This window comes from Gorilla gorilla, chromosome 13 (assembly GCF_029281585.2).
Source record: "Gorilla gorilla gorilla isolate KB3781 chromosome 13, NHGRI_mGorGor1-v2.1_pri, whole genome shotgun sequence".
NCBI classification, from domain to species: Eukaryota; Metazoa; Chordata; class Mammalia; order Primates; family Hominidae; genus Gorilla; species Gorilla gorilla.
Window position 1 is genome coordinate 14,271,851 of NC_073237.2, and position 22,368 is coordinate 14,294,218.

Here is a 22,368-nt window from a genome sequence, read left to right on the forward strand (position 1 = left end):
ATGATTTATATTCCTTTGGGTATATACCCCATAATGGGATTGCTGGGTCTGATGGTATTTCTGCCTCTAGGTCTTTGAGGAATTGCCACACTGTCTTCCACATGGCTTGAACTAATTTACACACCCACCAACAGCATTTCTTTTTCTCTGCAACCTTCCCAGCATCTGTTATTTTTTGGCTTTTTAATAGTAGCCATTCTGACTGGCATGAGATGGTATCTCATTGTGGTTTTGTTTGCATTTCTTTAATGATCAGTGATGTTGAGTTTTTTTTCATATTTTTGTTGACTGCATGCATGTCTCTTTTGGGAAGTGTCTGTTCAGATCCTCTGCCCACTTTTTAATGGGGTTGTGTTTTTCTTGTAAATTTAGGTTCCTCATAGACTCTGAAGGAGATATTACCAGTGAAGCCTGAGAAACAGCAAAGATGGCAGCCAGCTCCTTCCTTTGGAAGCTCCATCCCAGGGGGATACTGACCTGTAGCCAGCCCGCACATACCTGCAAGAGGTGGCTGGAGACCCCTGTTGGGCATTCTCACCCAGTCAGGAGGCATGGGATCAGGGACCCATCCAAAAAAACAGTCTGGCTGCTTTGGGGTAGAGCAGGTGTGCTGCACTGTGAGGGATCCTTCCTCCTCCGGACCACCTGTATTCTCCAAAGCCAGCAGGTTGGAGTGGCTGAGTTGACCAAACTGCAGAGGTGGCAGCTGCCCCTCCCACCAGGAGCTCCATTTCAGGGAGAGATCAAAGCTCTGTCCATAGAACCGTTGCTGGAGTGGTTAAAGCCCCTACAGGGATTCCTGCCCAGTGAAGAGGAATGGATTGTGGTCCTGCTTAAAGAGGTAGTCTGGTCATGATCTGGCAAGCCAGCTGTGCTGTGTCATGGGGAACTCTTCCTTGTCCAGACTGTCTGTATTCTCCATAGCTGGCAGGCTGGAGTGGCTGAGTCTATGAACCACAGTGATGCTGGCTGCCTCTCCCCACCTCCCCGGGAACTCAGACCCATCTGAGGTGGATTCCAACCTGCTGCTGTTGGCAGGCTAGGATTCCAAGCCAGTGGGACTTAACTTGTGAGGTGTCAAGGAAATGGGGCCTGCAGAATGATGCTGTCTGGCTCCCTGGATTCAGCCCCCTTCCCAGAGATACGTATGGACAGATTTCCCACTGTGCTGAAGATCCCCGGGGCTAGAGTGTGTAAAACTCCTGGGTTTCTGTGTGTGCCTGAGCAGCTGATGTGCCCAGACTCCATCCAGGTCTGTGTATCAGACCCACAGCCCTGGTGGCATGGGCTCACAAGGGGATCTCTTGATCCACGGCTTGCAAAGATCCATGAGAGAAACACGGTTTCCCGGGCAGGACTGCACACTCACTCACAGCTTCCCTTGGCTGGGAGTGGGGGTTCCTTTGGCTCCATGCCGCCCCCAGCTGGGCCATCGCACTCCCTGCCTGCTTGTCTTCATTCTCCATTGGTCAACCTGTTCATCCAGTCAGTCCCAATGTGAGAACCTGGTTATCTCAGTTGAAGGTGCTGAATTCCCTCGCCCCTTTTCATTCTTCGTGAGCACTGCAGACTGCAGCTGCTTCTAATTGGCCATCTTGCATCACTCTAAACATTTCTTTTTTAGCCCTAGTTCTTAATTCCTATAGCCCTTGGTTTATCACTAGTTTCTTGATAAAACAATCCGTCCACGTTCTCTAGTCATGGGATGATGACTCAGGCCAGGTATCCAGGACATTTTCTGGGAAGTAGCTGAACTTGCAGCCCTGTCCTGTTCAGAACTGAGCTAACACACTGCAGAGAGGTACTCCTTCCACCTCTCGGCAACTGATACCAGCCCTAGATAGTTATACTTTTATTGAGGTATAATAAATATTGTAAATTACATAAAATTAAACAATGATCCTTTCAAGCTGGCATTTCACAGTAAACAGCATTATATGTTTGAAATTAATTTAGTCATCCACAGAGCCTAAAGCAATATGCCCCGACTATAATTTAGGATCTCAACCTAAGAAAACACATTTTGGGTTATGGCATCCCCATCTTTCTTCCCTATGGTAGACTATCAAAAACGGCCACAATTCTTTATAATTCCTTCCATCAAGAGTTGGAGTTTATTTTCTACTCCTTGAATCCAGACTGGTAGTGTAACTTGCATTGTCCAATAAAATGGGATAGAATTAATATATAATTTTGAGCCTGGGCCTAAAGAGGATTTGCATTGTTTTGTTGCCGCTCCTCAGACTCTTGCCTCTGCCATCATGTGAACAGGCCTGAAGTAGCCTACTGGAGAACGAGAGACCACATGGGACCATTCAGCCAAGTCAGGTAATATTCTTTCCTTTCATTTAAAAAATCTGTTTCCTTCATTCTTTAAAAATATTTTTAATTGACACATAATACTTGTTCATATTTATAAGGTAGAGACGGATATCTCAATACTTGTATACAATGTGTAATGATCAAATCAGGATAATCAGCATATCTATCACCTCAAATATTTATCATTCTTTGTGTGGGAACACAACATCCTCTCTATTTAAAAATATACAATAAATTATTGTTAACTGTAGTCACCCTAAAGCACTACAGAACACCAGAACTTATTCCTATCTGTAAGCTGAAATCTGATATTTCTTTGTTGATTTTCTGTCTAGATGATCTGTCCAGTGGTTAAGAGTGGGGTGCTAAAGGCCCCAACTGTTACTGCATTGGAGTCTATCTTTCCCTTTAGACCTAAAAATATTTGCCTTGTTTATCTGAGTGCTCTAGTGTAGGGTACATACATATTTACAATTATTCTATCTTATTGCTAAGTTGATCTCTTTATTATTATACAATGACCTTCTTTGTCTCTTCATACAGTTTGACTTAAAGTCTGTTTTTATCTGATAAGTATGGCTACCTCTGCTCGCTTTTGTTTTCTGTTTGCCTGGAATATCTTCTTCTATCCCTTCACTTCCAGTCTGTATGATCCTTTACAGGTGAAGTTAGTTTCTTGTAGGCAGCATACAGTTTGGTCTTTTTTTTTTTTTTTTTTAAATCTTGGCAGGCAACTCTGTATCTTTTAATTGGGAATTTGATCTGTTTACATTACATTCAAGGTTACTATTAATAGATTAGGTTTTATCCTGTCATTTTCTTCATTTTTTTCTGGTTGTTTTGTATATCCTTTGTTCTTTTCTTCACCTTTTTTTTTTTTAATCTTTGTGGTTTGGTCACTTTCTGTAGTGACAAAGTTTGATTCTTTTCTCTTTCTCATGTGTATATCTGCACTACAGGTGAGTTTTACACGTTTGTGTGTTTTGACAATGGTAATCATCCTCTTGCTTCCAGACGTAGAACCACTTTAAGCAGTCCTTGTAAGTTCAGTCTAGTGGGAATGAATTCCTTCAGTTTTTGCTTGTATAGGAAATACTTTATTTCTCCCTCATTTCTAGGGGATAGCTCTACTAGGTATAGTATTCTTGGTTGACAGTTGTTTTTTTTTTTCCTTCAGTACTTTGAATATATCATCCCATCTTATTGTCTACTGACCTGTAAAGTTTCCACTGGGAAATCCACTGCTAATCAAATGGAGTTTCCCTTATATGTGACTTGATGCTTTTTTCTTGCTGTTTTTAACATTTCCTTTTTTTTTTTTTTTTTTTTGGATACAGTCTTGCTCTGTCACCCAGGCAGTAGTGCAGTGGTGTGATCTTGGCCCACTGCAACCTCCACCTCTTGGGTTTAAGCAATTCTCGTGATTCAGCCTCCCAAGTAACTGGAACTACAGGTTCACACCACCACACCCAGGTAATTTTTTTGTATTATTAGTAGAAATGCGGTTTCTTCATGTTGGCCATGCTCACCTTGAACTCCTGGCCTCAAGTGACCCACCAGCCTCAGCCTCCCAAAGTGCTGGGATTACAGGTGTGAGACACCTCACCTGATGAATATTCCCTCTTTTTGACTTTTGACTACTATGCACCTCAGAGAAGACCTTTTTGGGTTGAATCTATTTGAGAACCTTTGAGCTTCCTAGATTTTGGCCATATCTCTCCCACGTCTGTTTTTAAAGCTCTTTTTTTTTTTTTTTTTTTTGAGACAGGGTATCACTCTGCCACCCAGGCTGGAGTGCAGTGGCACAATCTTGGCTCACTGCAACCTCCACCTCCTGGATTCAAGCAATTCTTGTGCCTCAGCCTCCCAAGTAGCTTGGATGGCAGGCATGCACCACCAAACCCAACTAATTTTTGTATTTTTTAGAGACAGGATTTCACCATGTTAATCAGGCTTGTCTTGAACTCCTGGCCTCAAGTGATCCACTGCCTTGGCCTCCCAAAGTGCTGGGATAACAGGTGTGAACCACTTCACCTGGACTCTTGATTGTATTTTTATTTTATTCCTTAAATTCTTCAGCTCCACAATCTGTGTCTGGTTTTTAATGATATATATATATATCCTTGTTGAATTTCTCATAAGATCATAAATTGTTTTTCTAATTTCATTGATTTGTCTATCTGTATTCTCTGTATCTCATAGTTTCCTTAAGATCATTATTTTGAATTCCTTCTTAGCCATTTGATATACTCTTTAAATTTAGGGTCTGTTAATGGGGAATTATGGTGTTTCTTTGGAGGTGTAATGTTTCCTTGCTTTTCACGTTTCTTGTGGCCCTAAACTGATTTTTGCACATCTGGGGGAACAGTTGCCTCTTCCAATGTTAGGGAGTTTTCACAGAGAAATACTTTTTCCAATAGTTGTCTCCTATAGTGTTCATTGAGTAGGGTGCTTTGACTTTGGATCTGGGTGGGTGCAGTAATATAGTCTTCAGGTGACTTTTTTGGCTGTAATCAGCATTCAGTGGTGTCTGTGAGTGCCTCAGTGGCCTGATGGTGAGTGTTTGTGGAGACAGTGGTATGGCTTTTCTTGGTGTGAGAGCCATCATTCAGATTAGTTCTCAGGCCTTAGGCATATGCATGCTAGCTGCAGTGGCTTTGCTAGTTGTGGGGTACTGCCAACAGCAGGGCAGGCACCAGGCAGGCCAGTCCTCAGTGCCTTAGAAGTGCATGCGGCAAATGGGGGCTCTGCTGGTGAAGGGGGTGGGGCTGTTGGCAGCAGTGGGTGCCAGATGGGATGGGCCTTGGGCCTTGGGGGGTGCATTTAGCATGCAGTGGCTCTGTCAGTCGAGGGTAGCCAAGTCATTTTAGACTAGCCAGTCCTCAGATGACCCAGTAGCTGCCCACAGATACATGAATGAGCTTAGTTGAGACAGGAAATCCTTTCTGCAAGCACCTAAATTGGACAGTTAAGCCCATACCAAATTCACAAACCACAGTATCATGAGCCAAATAAATAGTTGCTGTTATAAGCCAGTAAGTTTTGGGGTGGTTTGTAACCACTGGCACAATTGTAACTGGTATCAATCCTTTATGATTTTTTTCCTTGAAAGAGTACATTTTTCAAAGAATACTGCCATATCTGGGTCAGTATTAAACTTATGACTACACAGTCTACATTCACCAAGAAATGAGTATTTGTCAGATAAAGACCCTTACCTCGATTGGATTTCTATAGAAAGACTGCCTTCCAGAAGATGGAAATGACATAGCAATAATACGTTCTAAAAGTCAAAATCATCACTATTACAAACATTATTATAGATTTCATATAACATACAAAAAAATTAACTTATACAAGATCAGACTCCATTTTCACAGAAAAAAACCTTTTAAGATTGAGGTTGACAGAAAAGAGCTAATACTCAGGATAATCAAATAACAAATTATACAACACAATGACCATTAAACTGCCATGGAGTTCTTAAGTCTCCACTAGTTCTAACTGTATGCCATGTATTTATGATGGCCTCAGTCTGAAGTTCCCCCTGTTCTTCGAATTTATTTCTTATCTTAAATACCACAGAAAATCCAAGATTTCTGGGCACCAGTGATGGTGGGAACTCCCAAGGTGCTTTGCAGCCCTCTGACTCAGAAAACCTGAGATCTACAAAGCACTGACCTCATTCTCTGGGATTCTAGGATAAGAAGAGGTCTCTGTGGGATCCTTGGGACTCAGAAATAACTACTAGAGGTTAATAAATTGAAACTCAAATGGAGTCAGCTGAAAATCCATTCAAGTTCCTATGCTGCAACTGAGTAGTCCTGAATTGAGAAGACATGCAGATCTTCCATTGCCAGGGCTAAACCACAAATATGTCACACTATCACAGTAGCATATATCCTCATGAATAAAGAATATTTTGAATGAATGTGTCTTAGATGAGGCAAAAAAATACAATTACAAGAAAAAGTGAAGTAATACAAGTAAATCAACGGTTAAGTGTCACAAACCTGTAACGTAAGTGAGGTCTAGGTCAAATCCATCCCTTGTGTATCGCCTTTTGTTTTCTGAAACCTGACAGTTTAAAATCATCATTAGTTTGTGAAACACTCATCAACATAAAAATAAAAAACATTATATAGTATAGATATCAACCCTTGTCAATGGGTCCCAAAACACAAAATATTTTTGCGAATCATAAGCATGTTTTGCCCACTTACCCGCCTTCTTAACAGCTTTTCAAGTTGTCTTTTTTGATGAAACAGATGAAAAATTCTTAACAGAATAATAAGTCGTAGAAGTCGAAGTAAATGTGTCCATCTAAGAATAAATTTAAAAGATCCATTTTTGCTTCAGAAACAGAATTTTATCAATATAAACTATGTCTAGAGCAGCAGTTGTTAACCAGAGGCAATTGTCCCTCCTCTCCCCAATTACCTACCTGGGGGATATTTGGCAATGTCTGGAGGCATTTAGGTTTTCACCACTGGCGTGCGTGCGTGTGTGTGTCTGTGTGTTACTTACATCTAGTGAATAGAGGCCAGGAATTTTGCTAAACACCCTACAATTAATATAACTGCTCACCACCCTCTTATGACAATGATCTGGCCCAAAATGTCAGTAATGCTGAGGCTGAGAAATTCTGGTCTAGAGAAATAGTGATACAATAGACTCTTAGCATCTGTAAATTTAATTTTGGGATTTAAGACTAGCATTTTCAATTTTTCCACATCAAAACAAATCGATTATTCTTGTTCATCTTTGTTATTCCCATGACTAACAGATGTTCACTACAGCTGCTACTACACATCAGGGAGGCAACAGATTGAGATACTTCTGAAGTGTGCTAGCTGGAATCTCCCCTACCATCAGAACCACCAAAGCAGAGAACTGATGGTCTGGACTGGTGCTTCTCTGATTTGGGCACACATCAATAAGAGCCACCTGGAAAAGCTTGTTAAGCTGCAGATTGCTGGGTCCCAGAGATACTGATTCAGTGGGTCCAGGGTGGGGCCTAAGGTATTTTTCTTCTTATATTTCTAGCAAACTGTCAAGTGATGCTGACGTTTCTAGTCAGAAGACCACGTTGGCTGAGGTTATTTTCAAATAACTCCAAAAGCCTATCACTTAACATGCTTTTAGTTAGGGCCTGAGCTGTAGTCCAGGGAAGCTAGGGTACAAAAAGAAACCAGCTATTTGACCCATGAACAAGCTTAGGAAGCCACAATCTACATCCCAGTATACATTTGCTCTTTCATTTTCCTCATTGTCACAGTAAAAAAAGAGTCACCAGGGCTTCATATACTCTTTAGTTTCCCAATCCCTAACACTTCTAACTTTGCCTAAGCTTTCTTTGTTTCTACCACAACTATACTGCAAAACTCTACTATTGTGTTGCCACGTGTCATCTCCTAGTTTCTGTTCTGTTTGCTATTTTTTAGAAACTCATGATTGAAGTCACTCTAATTTTGCGTATGCTCAAATAAATTCCCTCTTGGCTGTAGGAAAAATCCAGACAGAACATTATGTGTAAGGGATTTGTAGTTGAAGCACAGAGGGGAATTGTTTTCAATATAAATTTTTTTGATATAGCAGATATTAAACTGATAATAATATTATACTTGATCTTAGCCAAAAGGCCAAAAAATGATACAAATGGGAATTTGACGAGAACTTCAAAATGTAGAGAAGTTAAAGTTAGTACAAGAGTAAAAGTCCTTCTTTGGGGTACTGCATCTTCTTTATTCCATTAATGGTACTTAGCCTGTATACTCTTCACCGGTCCCTAAATATCACAATCTTTTAGTTTCAAAGTATGTGGGAATTTACCTAAACATTTCATTTTAAAGCAATGTATTTGGTATAGAATGAGAACATTTGAAGTTGAAAAGATTATATAGAATAAAAGGCACAGAAAATGCTAAAATTAATGAAAAACTTTAAGAGAGGTAAGTCTTATGTTTCATACCTGGGAATATTCCTAAGCAACTTAATGTCAAAAAAAATGTAAACGACATCAACCAGCAGAAGAATCACAATGATGGCAGTATCTAAAATGTTAAATAAGTCAGAAAAATACTGCTGTCTCCTGTAATATAAAACAAAAAAATAAGTTCATTCCCCCCTGCAAGAAGAGATAGGAATATTTAAAGACCACAAACTATTGACTCATCCCCATTAAGAATTCTACTATCAAGAATTATTTAAAATGTATTTTCTAGAGTAGACTAAGGGAAAAATATAACATTCATGGGAAGTTTTCAAACAATAAAATTATATTCATCATTTGACACTTATATGTGACTAAAACACCAACATGGCAATTCAAACATAATAAGAGATATAACTAAATGCGTAATAATCACACTCATTGTGGACAATGGGGTATCTATCCCCTCAAGCATTTTTCATTCATGTTACAAACAATCCAATTACACTCTTTCAGTCATTTAAAAATATACAATCAAGTTATTGTTGACTATGGTCAATCTGTTGTGCTATCAAATAGTAGGCGTTACTCATTCTATTTTTTTGTACCCATTAACCATCCCCACCTCCCCACCCCCAAGCCCCTACTACCATTCCCAGCCTCTGATGACCAGCCGTCTACTCTCTAGGTCTATGAGTTCAATTTTTTTTTTTTTTTTTTTTTAGAGCCACATAATAAGTGAGAACATGTGATGTTTATCCTTCTGTGCCTGGCTTATTTCACTTAACGAACATAGTGATCTCCAGTTCCATCCATGTTGTTCCAAATGACAGGATCTCTCTTTTTTTTTTTTTGAGATGGAGTTTCACTCTTGTTGCCCAGGCTGGAGTGCAGTGGCGTGATTTCGGCTCACTGCAACCTCCACCTCCTGGGTTCAAGCGATTCTCCTGCCTCAGCCTCACGAGTAGCTGGGATTACAGGCGCCCGGCACCACACCCAGCTAATTTTTGTATTTTTAGTAGAGATGGGGTTTCTCCATGTTGGTCAGGCTGGTCTCGATCTCCCGACTTCAGGTGATCTGCCCACCTCAGCCTCCCAAAGTGCTGGGATTAGAGGCATGAGCCAGTGCACTTGGCCAGGATCTTATTGTTTTTTATGGCTAAATAATACTCTCCTGTGTATATGTACTATATTTTCTTTACCCATTCATCTGTTGATGGGCACTTAGGTTGCTTCCAAATCTTAGCCATTATGAACAGTGCTGCAACAAACAGGGAATGCAGATATCTCTTCTATATACTGATTTCCTTTTTTGTGGGTATCTACCCAGCAGTGGGATTGCTGGATCATATGGTAGTTCTATTTTTAGTTTTTTGAGTAACCCCCAAACTGTTCTCCAATTGGTTCCACTAATTTACATTTCCATGAACAGTGTATGAGGGTTCTCTTATCTTCACATCTTTGTCAGGATTTGTTATTGCCTGACTTTTGGATATAAACCATTTTAGCTGGGGTGAGATGATATCTCATGGTAGTTTTCTACACTGAGAATTTCTCTAATGATCAATCATGTCAAGCATCTCTTGATATGCCTGTTTACCATCTGTATGTTTTGAGAAATGCCTATTCAAATCTTATCCTCATTTAAAAAATTAGATTATTACATTTTTTCCTAGAGAGTTGTTTGAGCTCCTTACATATTCTGGTTATTAATCCCTTTTCAGGTGGGTAGTTTGCAAGTATTTTCTCCCATTCTGTGGGCTGTCTCTTCACTTTGCTAATTGTTTCCTCTGCTATGAAGCAGTTTTTTAACTTGATGTGATCCCATTTGCCCATTTTTGCTTTGGTTGCCTGTGCTTGTCAGGTATAGCCCAAGTAATTTTTGCTCAGACCAATGTCCTGGAGATTCTTCCCAATGTTCTCTTGTAGTATAGTAGTTTCATTGAGGTCTTATATTTAAGTCTTTAATTCATGTTGATTTGATTTTTGTATATGGTGAGAGGTAGGGGTCTAGGTGCATTCTTCTGTATGTGTATATCCAGTTTTCCCAGAACCATTTGTTGAAGAGATGTCTTTTGTTCAATGTATGTTCTTGGCACATTTATGAAAAATGAGTTCACTGTAAGTGTGTGTGGATTTGTTTCTGGGTTCTCTATTCTATTCCAGTGGTCTGTGTGTCTGTTTTTATGCCAGTGCCATGGTGTTTTCGTTATATAGTTCTGTAGTATAATTTGAAGTCAGGTAATGTGATTCCTCCAGCTTTGTTCTTTTTGCTTAGAATAGCTTTGGCTATTCTGGGTCTTTTGTGGCTCCATATAAATTTTAAGATTGTTTCTTCTATTTCTGTGAAGAATGTCATTCATATTTTGACAGGGAGTGCATTGAATCTGTAAATTGCTTTGGATAGTATGGACATTTTAACAATATTGATTCTTCCAATCCATGAACATGGAATCTCTTTCCATTTTTTGGTGTCCTCTTCAATTTCTTTCATCAGTGTTTTATCATTTTCATTATAAAGATCTTACACTTCTTTGGTTAGGTTAATTTCTAGGTATTTAATTTTATTTGTGGCTATTGTATATAGGACCACTTTTTAAATGTCCTTTCCAAATGGTTCACTGTTGACATATAGAAATGCTACTGATTTTTGTATATTGATTTTGTATCCTGCAACTTTACTGAATTTATCAATTCTAATAGTTTTTTTGGTGGAGTCTTTAGTATTTTCCAAATAAAATGTATCATCTGCAAACACAAGGATAATTTTACTTCTTCCATCCCAATTTGGATTTCTTTTTTTATTCCCTTTCTTTCTCTTCTATAATGGCTCTAGCTAGGACTTCCGGTACTATGTTGAACAACGGTGGTAAAAGTGGGCATCCTCACTGTGTTCTAGATCGCAGAGAAAAGCTTTTCATTTTTTCCCCATTCAGTACGGTAATGACTGTGGGTCTGTCTTATACGGTTTTTATTAAGTTGAGGTATGTTACTTCTATACCCAGTTTTTTTAGGGTGTTTACCATGAAGGGATGTTGAATTTTATCAAATGCTTTTTCAGCATCAACTGAAATGATCTTATGGTTTTTATCCTTTACTGTGTGGATATAATGTATCGCATTGATTGATTTACAAATGTTGAACCATCCTTGCATCCCAGAGACACATCCCACTTGTCATGATGAATGATCTTTCCCATATATTGTTGAATTCAGTTTTCTAGTATCTTGTTGAGGATTTTCGCATCAATATTTATCAGATATATTAGCATGCTTTTGGTTTTGGTTTTGGTTTTTGGGTTTTTTGTTCTTATTTTTATTCTTTTTGAGACTGAATCTCACTCTGTCACCCAGGCTAGAGTGCAGTGGTGTGATCTCAGCTCATTGCAACCTCTGCCTCCCAGGTTCAAGTGATTCTCTGGCCTCGGCCTCATGAGTAGCTGAAATTACAGGTGCCCGGCACCACACCCAGCTAATTTTTGTATTTTTAGTAGAGACGGGGTTTCACCATATTAGCCAGGCTGGTCTCGAACTCCTGACCTCCAGTAAACCACACGCCTCTGCCTCCCAAAGTGCTGGGATTATGGGAGTGAGCCACCACTTCCAGCCTACATGTGTCTTTATGGGAGAAGAGTGTTTCCTGTAGGCAACAGAGCAATGGGTTTTTTTATTTTATTTATTTTTGAGCTGGAGTCTTGCTCTGTCACCAGACTGGAGTGCAGTGGCACCATCTCGGCTCACTGCAACCTCTGCCTCCCGGGTTCAAGTGATTCTCCTGCCTCAGCCTCCTGAGTAGCTGGGACTACAGGTGCGCACCACCACACCCTGCTAATTTTTGTATTTTTAGTAGAGACAGGGTTTCACCATGTTTGCCAGGATGGTCTGTAGCTCTTGACCTCATGATCTCCCTGCCTTGGCCTCCCAAACTGCTGGGATTACAGGCGTGAGCCACCACACCTGGATGGGTCTTGTTCTTTCATCCATTCATCCACTCTATCTTTTGATTGAAAAGTTTAGTCCACTGACATTCAATGTTATTATTGATAAGTAAGGACTTACTCCTGCCATTTTGTTATTTGTTTTCTGGTTGTTTTGGGGTCTTCTCTTCCTTCTTTCCTTCCTGTCTTTCATTAGTGAAGGTAATTTTCTCTGGTGATATGATTTAGTTTCTTGTTTTTTATTTTTCGTGTATCCATTGTTATATTTTTTGGTTTGAGGTTACCATGAGGCTTGTAAATACTATCTTATAATCCATTATTTTAATCTTATAAGTTTTCATAAACAAGTAAAAAGAAAACTAATAAAAACTCTACAACTTAGTCTCCCTATTTTTTAACTTTTTGTTATTTCTATTTATATCTTATTATACCATCTATGTCTTGAAAAGTTGTAGTTAATATTTTTGATTGGCTCATAGTTTAGTCTCTCTACTTAGAGTAAAAGTAGTTTATACATCATAGTTACAGTGTTATAACATTCTGCATTTTTCTGTATACCTACTATTACCAGTGAGTTTTATACCTTCAGGTTGTTACTTATTGCTCACTAATGTCCTTATCTTTCTGATTGAAATACTCCCTTTAGCATTTCTTCTAGGACAGGTCTGGTGTTGACAAAATCCCTCAGCTTTTGTGTGGAAAAGTCTTTATTTCCCCTTCACTTTGAAGGATATTTTCACTGGATACACTGTTCTAGGGTAAATGTTTTTTTCCTTCAGCACTTTCAATATGTCATGCCACTCTCTCCTGGCCTGAAACGTTTCTACTAAAGAGTCTGCTGCCAGATATATTGTAGCGCCATTGTATATTATTGGTTTCTTTTCTCTTGCTGCTTTTAAGATCCTCTTTTTATCCTTGATCTTTGGGACTGTGATTATTAAATGCCTTGAGGTAGTCTTCTTTGAGTTACATCTGCTTGGTGTTTTATAACTTTCTTGTACTTGGATATTGATATCTTTCTGTAGGTTTGGGACGTTCTGTTACCATCCCTTTGAATAAACTTTCTACACTCCCCACCTCCTCTTTAAGGCCAATACCACTTATATTTGTCCTTTTGAGGCTATTTTCTAGATCCTGTAGGCAGGCGTCATTGTTTTTTATTCTTTCCTTTGTCTCCTCTATGTATTTTGAAATAGCCTGTCTTCAAGCTCATTAATTCTTTCTTCTGGTTTATCAATTCTGCTATTAAAAGACTAATGCATTCTTCGGCATGCCAATTACATTTTTTGGCTTCAGAATTTCTGCTTGATTCTTTTAAATTATTTCAATCTCTTTGTTAAACTTATCTAATAGAATTATGAATTCCTTCCCTGTGTTATCTTGAATTTCTTTGAGTTTCCTTCCTCAACACAGCTATTTTGATTTCTTTGTCTGAAAGGTCACATATCTCTGTTTCTACAGGATTGGCCCCTGGTGTCTTATTTAGTTCATTTGGTGAGGTCATGTTTTCCTGGATAGTGTTGATGCTAGCAGATATTCTTTGGTGTCTGGGCATTGAAGAGTTAGGTATTGATTGTAGTTTTCACTGTATTTATTGTAGTTTTCACTGTCAGGGCTTGTTTGTACCCATCTTTCTTGGGAAGGCTTTCCAGATATTTGAAAGAACTTGGATACTGTGATCTAATCTCTATCTGCTTTAGGGGGCACCCCAAGCCTCCTAAACTCTGGTTCTTGCAGACTCATAGTGGTACTGCCTTAATGGTCTTGGACAAGATCCAGGATAATTCTCTGCATTACCAAAAAGAGACTCTTGTTTTCTTCCCTTACTTTCTCCCAAACAAACAGAGTCTCTCTCTCTGTTCTGAGGCACCTAAAGCTTGGGGTTGAGTGACATAAGCATATCTGTGGCCACCACTACTGTGACAGCATTGGGTCAGACCTGAGGCCAGCACAGCACGGGGTCTTGCCCAAGACCTGCTGTAACCACTCCTTAGGTATTGCAGGAGTTTACTGAAGGCCCTGGGGCTCTACAGTCATCACATGGTAAAAACAGCCAGGCCTGTGTCCTTGCCTTCAGGATGGCAAGTTCTCCTAGCCTCCAGGTGGATCCACAGGTGCTGTCTGGGAATCAGGGCCTAGATCAAAAACTGTAAAAGTCTACCTAGTGTTTTATTGTGCTATGGCTGAGCTGTCACTCAAACCACAAGATGCAGCCCCTCCCACTCTTTCCACCCCTGTCCAAAGGCAGAGGAACATCAATCCATGGCCACCTCAAACACAGGACATGGGGGGGTACTGCCAGACTACCACCAATGTTCTCATAAGGCCCAAAGGCTCTTAAGTCAGTTTGTAGTGAATGCTCCTGTTAATTATTTTAAAATGTTTTTTTTTTTTTTTGAGATGGAGTCACCCTGTCACCCAGGCTAGAGTGCAATGGCATGATCTCAGCTCAGTGCAACTTCTGCCTCCCAGGTTCAAACGATTCTCCTGCCTCAGCCTCCCAAGCAGCTGGGATTACAGGCAACCACCACCACATCCAGCTAATTTTTGTACTTTTAGTAGAGATGGGGTTTCACCATGTTGGCCAGGATTGTCTCGAACTCCTGACCTTGGGATCCTCCCACCTCAGCCTCCGAAAGTGCTTCTTATAAAACTACAAAGTAGCTTAATGCATTATAAAAATAATCAAACTTACCCTTCTACAAGTACTCGAAGAAGAACATCCATGAGAAAAAATAAGGCAATAGCTAGAGAAATAGAACGATACTCCAAAGGAATATAAAGTTTGCTGTCAGTGAAAATTAGGTCAGCAAGGACGAGAGTGACATCCAGTAAGACCAGGAAAACTCCAAATAGTCTAAAATAAACAAATAAATAAATAAATAAATGCAAAGATAAAGGGGCATTTGTCCCTGTAGCTATACTATATTTAAGCCACTGATCAGGTACCAAAATGTTATTATTTAGTATTAAGCTGCCCAGTGGCAGGAAAAACTGTAATGCCTTAGAATCTCAGAAAAATCACTGTTTTCACCCAATAGAAGCAGTTCTTAATAAACAAAATTCTCACCAAACCACTTCACAAGATATTATTGTGGCCTTTTACAGTAAACACACCAGGCCAACACCTCAAGAGAGAAAAGTAAAACTGAATTAAAATCACCTGTGTGTTTACAAACTCTTCTTAAAATTTGCGAATTTCATAAGAAGTTTATACCAATTTCTCATAAAAAATAAACCCTCATTAATCTGGATAATTCTAAAGAATTTATTAATAAAAACCAAATGAAAGCATGAGTAACATAAGCTCTTAAAAGACCAAGATTTTTCATCAGTGACATTTTCAACAAGCACATGATTTCATATTTATGGGTGCTTCTAGCAGAGTGATGGGCACATGAGTCTTGAACTCTAAAGTACCTCCTGCCACTTGCTGTTACATATTCTAAATACATTCTCCATAAATTGATTAGACTATTTGCCTAGTCTATGAAGGTGAATTCATCTTTGAAGTACTTTTTTAAAAACTTGCAGCTCAAATTCAAATATTATTAATTCAAAAGGAAACAATTATATTGCATAAATCTATATCATAGTATGAAATCTTACTCTTATGTAGAGAAGAGTCTAAGTAAATTGTTTCCAGAATTAAAGAGTAATTCCTGATGTATAAGGTACTAATAAAACACTTTACTAATAATTATAGAATTTTAACATTTGATTTTCATTAATGTTACTTTTGCAGATGGAAGAAATACAATATTAATATATTACTATTAATCTTATGCAAAAGCCATTTATTTGCAATTCTTAATGTCCAGCTTAAACCAAAATTCCATGATAAATTAGATTACGTTAAATGGGGCACATGGCTACTTAGCAACTGATGGACAGTGGAAATGCTTTTTTGTTATTTTATTTCAGTGTTTCTCATTGAAGTATTAAGTCTCATATATATATATATGTATGTATAGATATATATGAGACTCATATATTTTCTTTTCTTTTTTTTTTTTTTTTTTACATGGAGTCTTGCTGTGTCACCAAGGCTGTGGTGCAATGGTGCAATTTCAGCTCATTGCAACCTATGCCTCCTCGGTTCAAGCGATTCTTCTGCCTCAGCCTCCTGAGTAGCTGGGATTATAGGCACCCACCATTATGCTTGGCTAACTTTTGTATTTTTAGTAGAGATGGGGTTTCACCATGTTAGCCAGGCTGGTCTTGAACTCCTGACTTCATGTGATCCACCCGCCTCGGCCTCTCAGAGTGCTGGGATTACAGGCGTGAGCCACCGTGCCCAGCCAAGTCTCAGATATATTTAATACATGGTGTTTTCTATGTCTCACATACCCAAATGCAAAGGATGATACAATTGAATGCACAATTTTCTTAATCTTGCTGCTGCAAAAAGAAGTAAAAATAAAATTAATCAGGTTTCTTCTAACATATATTGTAAATTTAACCAAAAAACAAAGGGCCTTATAAATATAATTTCAAAAGAAAATTATTCAGAAGTTGTATAACAAAATGCTTTTTACTAATAGCTAAAATTTTATTCTTCCTGCTCCATGAGTATTTTACTTGTTTACTATGCTATCCAGAATATATGCAAATAAGACAGTAAACTTTGGATGTTTAGTAACATTTCCATTGCATGCAAAGCTCCAACCCCAACTTTATGGCAATACTAAACTTAAACTTGTGGTCATCATCTCAAGGAGTATAGCATGAAGACAGAAAAGGGTGGTAGAAGAGAACTGTATTTTAATGCCAGCCTGGGCAAATCATCAAACTTTGGCCAGATCTCAGTTTCCACTGCAATAAAATAAGGTGTTTCAGGAATGAGCATAAGGAGTAAATGGTGCTCTTGTCATCTCCTCAAACTAGACACCTAGTGAACAGATACACATTAGCAAGAGTCGCATATGAGGTTGCAAACGAACTTCAGAGGTAAGACGTTTTAGTAAGATATATTTCAAAGGAGAAACACCTGAAAGACTGGGCTCCTTCCATTAATCAAAGGAAGGAGAACCTGTTTGATGGAGCCTCCAATAATGCCTCATTTTACCTTATGGCTGGAGACAAGGTAGCTCATGAGGAACAATTTTTTTTTGTCCTACTGAAGCCTCCTGTGTTGGAGGCTCTTCAGGAGGAGAAGCCTCCAACACAGGAAGCTTCAGTAGGAGAAGACTTCAGGAAGTTTCTGTCATACTGAAGCCTCCAACACAGGACTCAAATTCCACCCCAAGAGCCATGAATCCTAAGACAATGCTCACAGCCTGTGCCTAAGATGGGAGAACAAAGAGGGCAGATACTGAGCAGAACTGGGGCACTGACAATTGGCCTTTGACATGAACAGACATTTCTCAAAAGAAGACATGCATGTGGCCAACAAACATATGAAGAAAAGCTCAATATCACAGATTAGAGAAAGGCAAATCAAAACCACAATGAAATACCATTTCACACCAGTCAGAATGGCTATTACTAAAAAGTCAAAAAATAACAGATGCGGGCAAGGTTGCAGAGAAAAAGGAACACATATACATTGTTGGTGGGAGTGTAAATTAGTTCAATCACTGTAAAAAGCACTATGGCAATACCTTGAAGATCTAAAAGCAGAACTATTTGACTGAGCAATCCCAATACTGAGTAGATACCCAGAGGAATATAAATCATTCTACTATAAAGATACATGCATATGAATGTTCACTGCAGCACTATTTACAATAGCAAAGACATGGAATCAACCTAGGTACCCATCAATGACAGATTGGATAAAGAAAATGTGGTACATATATACCATGGAATACTATGCAGCCATAAAAAAGAATGAGATCATGTATTTTGTGGGAACATCGATGGAGCTGGAGGCTCTTATCCTTAGAAAACTAGTGCAGAAACAGAAAACAAAATACTGAATGTTCTCACCTATCAGTGGTAGCTAAATCATAAGGACTTATGAACACAAAGAAGGAAATAGACACTGGGGTCTACTTAAGTGGGGAGGGCAGGAGGAGAGAGAGGAGCAGAAAAGATAACTATTTGGGTACTGAGCTTAATACCTGGATGATGAAATAATATGTAAAAAATAAAAAAAAATCCTCCCTGACACAAGTTTACCTATGTAGCAAATCTCACGTGTACCTCCAAACCTAAAATAAAAGTTAAAAAAAAAAAAAACATTGGTCTTTGATGAATGATGTTAGGTTAACCTGAGATAAAGGAAATCCCCAATCCTTCTAATCTTCCCCTCTCCACCTGGACCCACCACCTCCACCCAGGCTTGGAGAGTTAAGGCTGATGTAGATGGAGGATCAATTGGCCAAAAGAGGTGAATTCTCTCCTCAAGTTGCCATTCCCTTACTACAAGAACCTCTGATCCCACACAGTCTACTAGATCTCTGGGTATCAAGGAAATGTCATAAATCTGAACTCACTTGACAATGTCACCATACAGAACCAAGTCTGACAGATTACGAAGGCATGAAGAAGTGGCTTGGGTGGCTTTAGCCCCTTAATCTGTTTCAGTGTACCCTGAAACTATACCAAGTAAATACACAATTGAGACTTTTTTGCTTAAAAAAAGAGTACTATGTAAATGAAGCTTCAAGCAGTTATGTGCAGAGTTTGCAGGGAAATAACTATGACTCAGTAAATCCATATCCAGGAAAAGTACTGTTCACACACGGGAGCAACAGACAGACACTCCAACATGAAGCAACACGAAGCATAGCCTCCATGTACCTTTCCTAAAAACAATTACTCAAAGTGCTTGAGTCAGCTGAGCAATGAATCAAAATGAAGAACAAAAATGTAGCAGGTGACCAAAAGCAATGGCGACAAAAGCCAAAATTGACAAACAGGATCTAATTAAACTAAAGAGCTTCTGCACAGCAAAAGAAACTACCATCAGAGTGAACAGGCAACCTACGGAATGGGAGAAAATTTTTGGAATCTACTCATCTGACAAAGGGCTAATATCCAGAATCTACAAAGAACTCAAACAAATTTACAAAAAAAAAAATCAAACAACCCCATCAAAAAGTGGGCAAAGGATATGAACAGACACTTCTCAAAAGAAGACATTTATGCGGCCAACAGACACATGAAAAAATGCTCATCATCACTGGCCATCAGAGAAATGCAAATCAAAACCACAATGACATACCATCTCACACCAGTTAGAATGGTGATTATTAAAAAGTCAAGAAACAACAGGTGCTGGAGAGGATGTGGAGAAACTGAACACTTTTACACTGTTGGTGGGACTGTAAACTAGTTCAACCATTGTGGAAGACAGTGTGGCGATTCCTCAAGAATCTATAACTAGAAATACCATTTGACCCAGCCATCCCATTACTGGGTATATACCCAAAGGATTATAAATCATGCTGCTATAAAGACACATGCACACGTATGTTTATTGCGACACTATTCACAATAGCAAAGACTTGGAACCAACCCAAATGTCCAACAATGATAGACTGGATTAAGAAAATGTGGCACATATACACCATGGAATATTAAGCAGCCATAAAAAAGGATGAGTTCATGTCCCTTGTAGGGACATGGATGAAGCTGGAAACCATCATTCTCAGCAAACTATCGCAAGGTCAGAAAACCAAACACTGCATGTTATCACTCATAGGTGGGAATTGAAGAATGAGAACCCTTGGACACAGGAAGGGGAACATCACACACCAGGGCCTGTCATGGGGTGGGGGGATGGGGGAGGGATAGCATTAGGAGATACACCTAATGTAAATGATGAATTAATGGGTACAGCACACCAACATGGCACATGCGTGAATATGTAACAAACCTGCACATTGTGCACATGTACCCTAGAACTTACAGTATAATAATAAAAAAAAATGTAGCAGGTGAAAATGTAAATAAATGATTCTAAAAGTAAAGATAAATGATATAAAATCATGAATAATAGTATTGATTTGAATTTTTAGGCATTCTTACACTAGGATTCAAGGTGTGGAAGAAGATAGAAGTAAAGGCAGGTTGCATTTCTTATCTTTCACAGGTACAAGTCCAGTTTTATTCTCGATATTGATGGAAAAATGGTATAATTATGTTTTCTAAACATTTAAATATAAACATTGATAGACTAGAAATGGGCTTCTGACTTGCATATCAACAAAAAATGCAAGGGATAAAAACAAATCAATTAATAGCAAAACATAGACAAATTTACAAAGAAAATATCAAAGTATTTTTAATAAAGAAAAAGATGATAAATAAAACCAAACGTACCAGAAATCATAAATACAAACATATTACTCTCATATTGCATATTGAGAAATACTCTCAGATAACTTTGAAATTAAAGGCATTACATGCTATACACGAAAGACAAAAACTAAATTTAAATGGCAATTCAAAAATAAAGAGATAGAGGCCAGGCGCGGTGGCTCATGCCTGTAATCCCAGCACTTTGGGTGGCCAAAGTGGGTGGATCATGAGGTCAAGAGATCGAGACCAACCTGGCCAACATGGTGAAACTCCATCTCTACTAAAAATACAAAAAATTAGCTGGGCGTGGTGGTGCATGCCTGTAGTCCCAGCTACTCAGGAGGCTGAAGCAGGAGAATCGCTTGAACCTGGGAAGCGGAGGTTGCAGTGAGCTGAGTGGAGCCACTGCACTCCAGCCTGGTGACAGAGCAAGACTCCGGCTCAAAAAAAAAAAAAAAAGAGAGAAAAAAAGATATGAGATACTAAACCTTAATACACTGAAAGTTCCAATAATATCAAAGTTGAATTAAAAGCACAAATATTAACTATGAACATGACTCATTTTTTATCAATAGAAGGTGGAAGCTACATGACACTAACAAGACCGTGTTTAATGAAATGGGATTTGTATTGAAGGCAGGTGCTATCTCCCCCACTGGACACATTTTTCTCTTGTGCAGACTCTGGGGGTAGGGAGGTGGCCATGATGCAAAGCACGAGAAACACTGTAGTGACTCTGGTCTTCCTGCTCACTCTAGATCACTAAAACAGGGTAAGGACAATACAGAGGGATGACATGTTCATGCTGAAAAAATTATGAGTCACTTAGGAGAAAAGTAAATTTCTACACTTTATACCTTAAGACAAAGTAAATTCAGGGCAGATATTTTATTTAAATGAAGAAAATAAATTCAAAACAGAAATTTTGGTGGATATATTTAAAATCTTGGGGTGAGAAGGACTTTCTGAGAATAACATTAAAGGCAAAATCACAAAGAAAAGTACAGATACATTTGATTACATGAGGATTAAATGCTTTTATGTAGTGAAAAGCAAGACAACCTGGGAGAAATTGCTTATATTACATAAAATAGAAAAAGGATCAATAGATTTAACTTTTCAGTCCAAAGACAGAAAAGGATAAATGAAGGTGTGTCAAAGAACGTGCATTAGAACAAATATATTTACTAATATCAGAGAAATCAATGATGGCTAGTGTTAAGTGTGGGAGGGGAGAAATGTACACTTTGCATCTTGATGTTAAAGCATATATCAATATCAATAGCGTCACAATCATTCCCTTTGACACAGAATTTCCACTTCTGAGAATTTATGACAAGCAAATAACCAACAATATACGGAGATTTAGCCTCAAATATATTCATTTTTGTAAGTTAAAAACTTGTAAAAAACTGAATTGTTCAGCAATATCTCACTATTAAATGAATTATAGCACATCTACACCATGAAATATCACACAACTGTTACAAATAATGTTGTAAGTGCACATGAATATATATTAACAAAAAATATAGCCATGATGTCATTAATAAGGTTATTTGCAAAAGAATAAGTATGGTCTCATATCTGTAAACAAAAAAAGTGTATGCTTAAAGAACTTAGAAGTGCATGCATCAAAGTTTAAGAATGACTAAATGTGGGTAGATTTGTTGATTGTATTTTCAGATTTTCCTTAATGAACTCTTACGTTATTTTTAGCTTTTAGAATAAAACCTATTTACAGAACTACAGAGTTTTCAAAGTATTTTTGCATGTTATTTTCATTTTATTACTAATTTTTTAAATACAATATCCAATACATGGATTGCATAATAGCCAGTTTACATTTGAATAATCTGAAAGTTAAAGAGGGTTAGTGACTTGCTGAGTATCAGGTGAATGAATATATGATGGCAAAGCCAAGCAC

The 22,368-nt window shown here is 38.4% G+C and overlaps 1 protein-coding gene and 1 pseudogene across 1 annotated transcript in view; both read right to left on the reverse strand.

Annotated features, from left to right (window-relative positions):
• LOC129524661 (phosphatidylinositol 3,4,5-trisphosphate 3-phosphatase TPTE2-like) overlaps nt 1-22,368 on the reverse strand; it is a 39,188-nt gene that overhangs the window by 1,820 nt on the left and 15,000 nt on the right. Inside the window, exons 6-11 of the mRNA XM_055350938.1 lie at nt 16,542-16,592; nt 14,887-15,048; nt 8,294-8,413; nt 6,546-6,645; nt 6,336-6,399; nt 5,541-5,605 (exon numbers count right to left, since the gene is read on the reverse strand). Coding sequence (XP_055206913.1) covers nt 5,541-5,605; nt 6,336-6,399; nt 6,546-6,645; nt 8,294-8,413; nt 14,887-15,048; nt 16,542-16,592 — 562 coding nt within the window. The remainder of the gene's footprint in view (nt 1-5,540; nt 5,606-6,335; nt 6,400-6,545; nt 6,646-8,293; nt 8,414-14,886; nt 15,049-16,541; nt 16,593-22,368) is intronic.
• On the reverse strand, nt 7,865-7,976 carry LOC115933432 (uncharacterized; annotated as a pseudogene).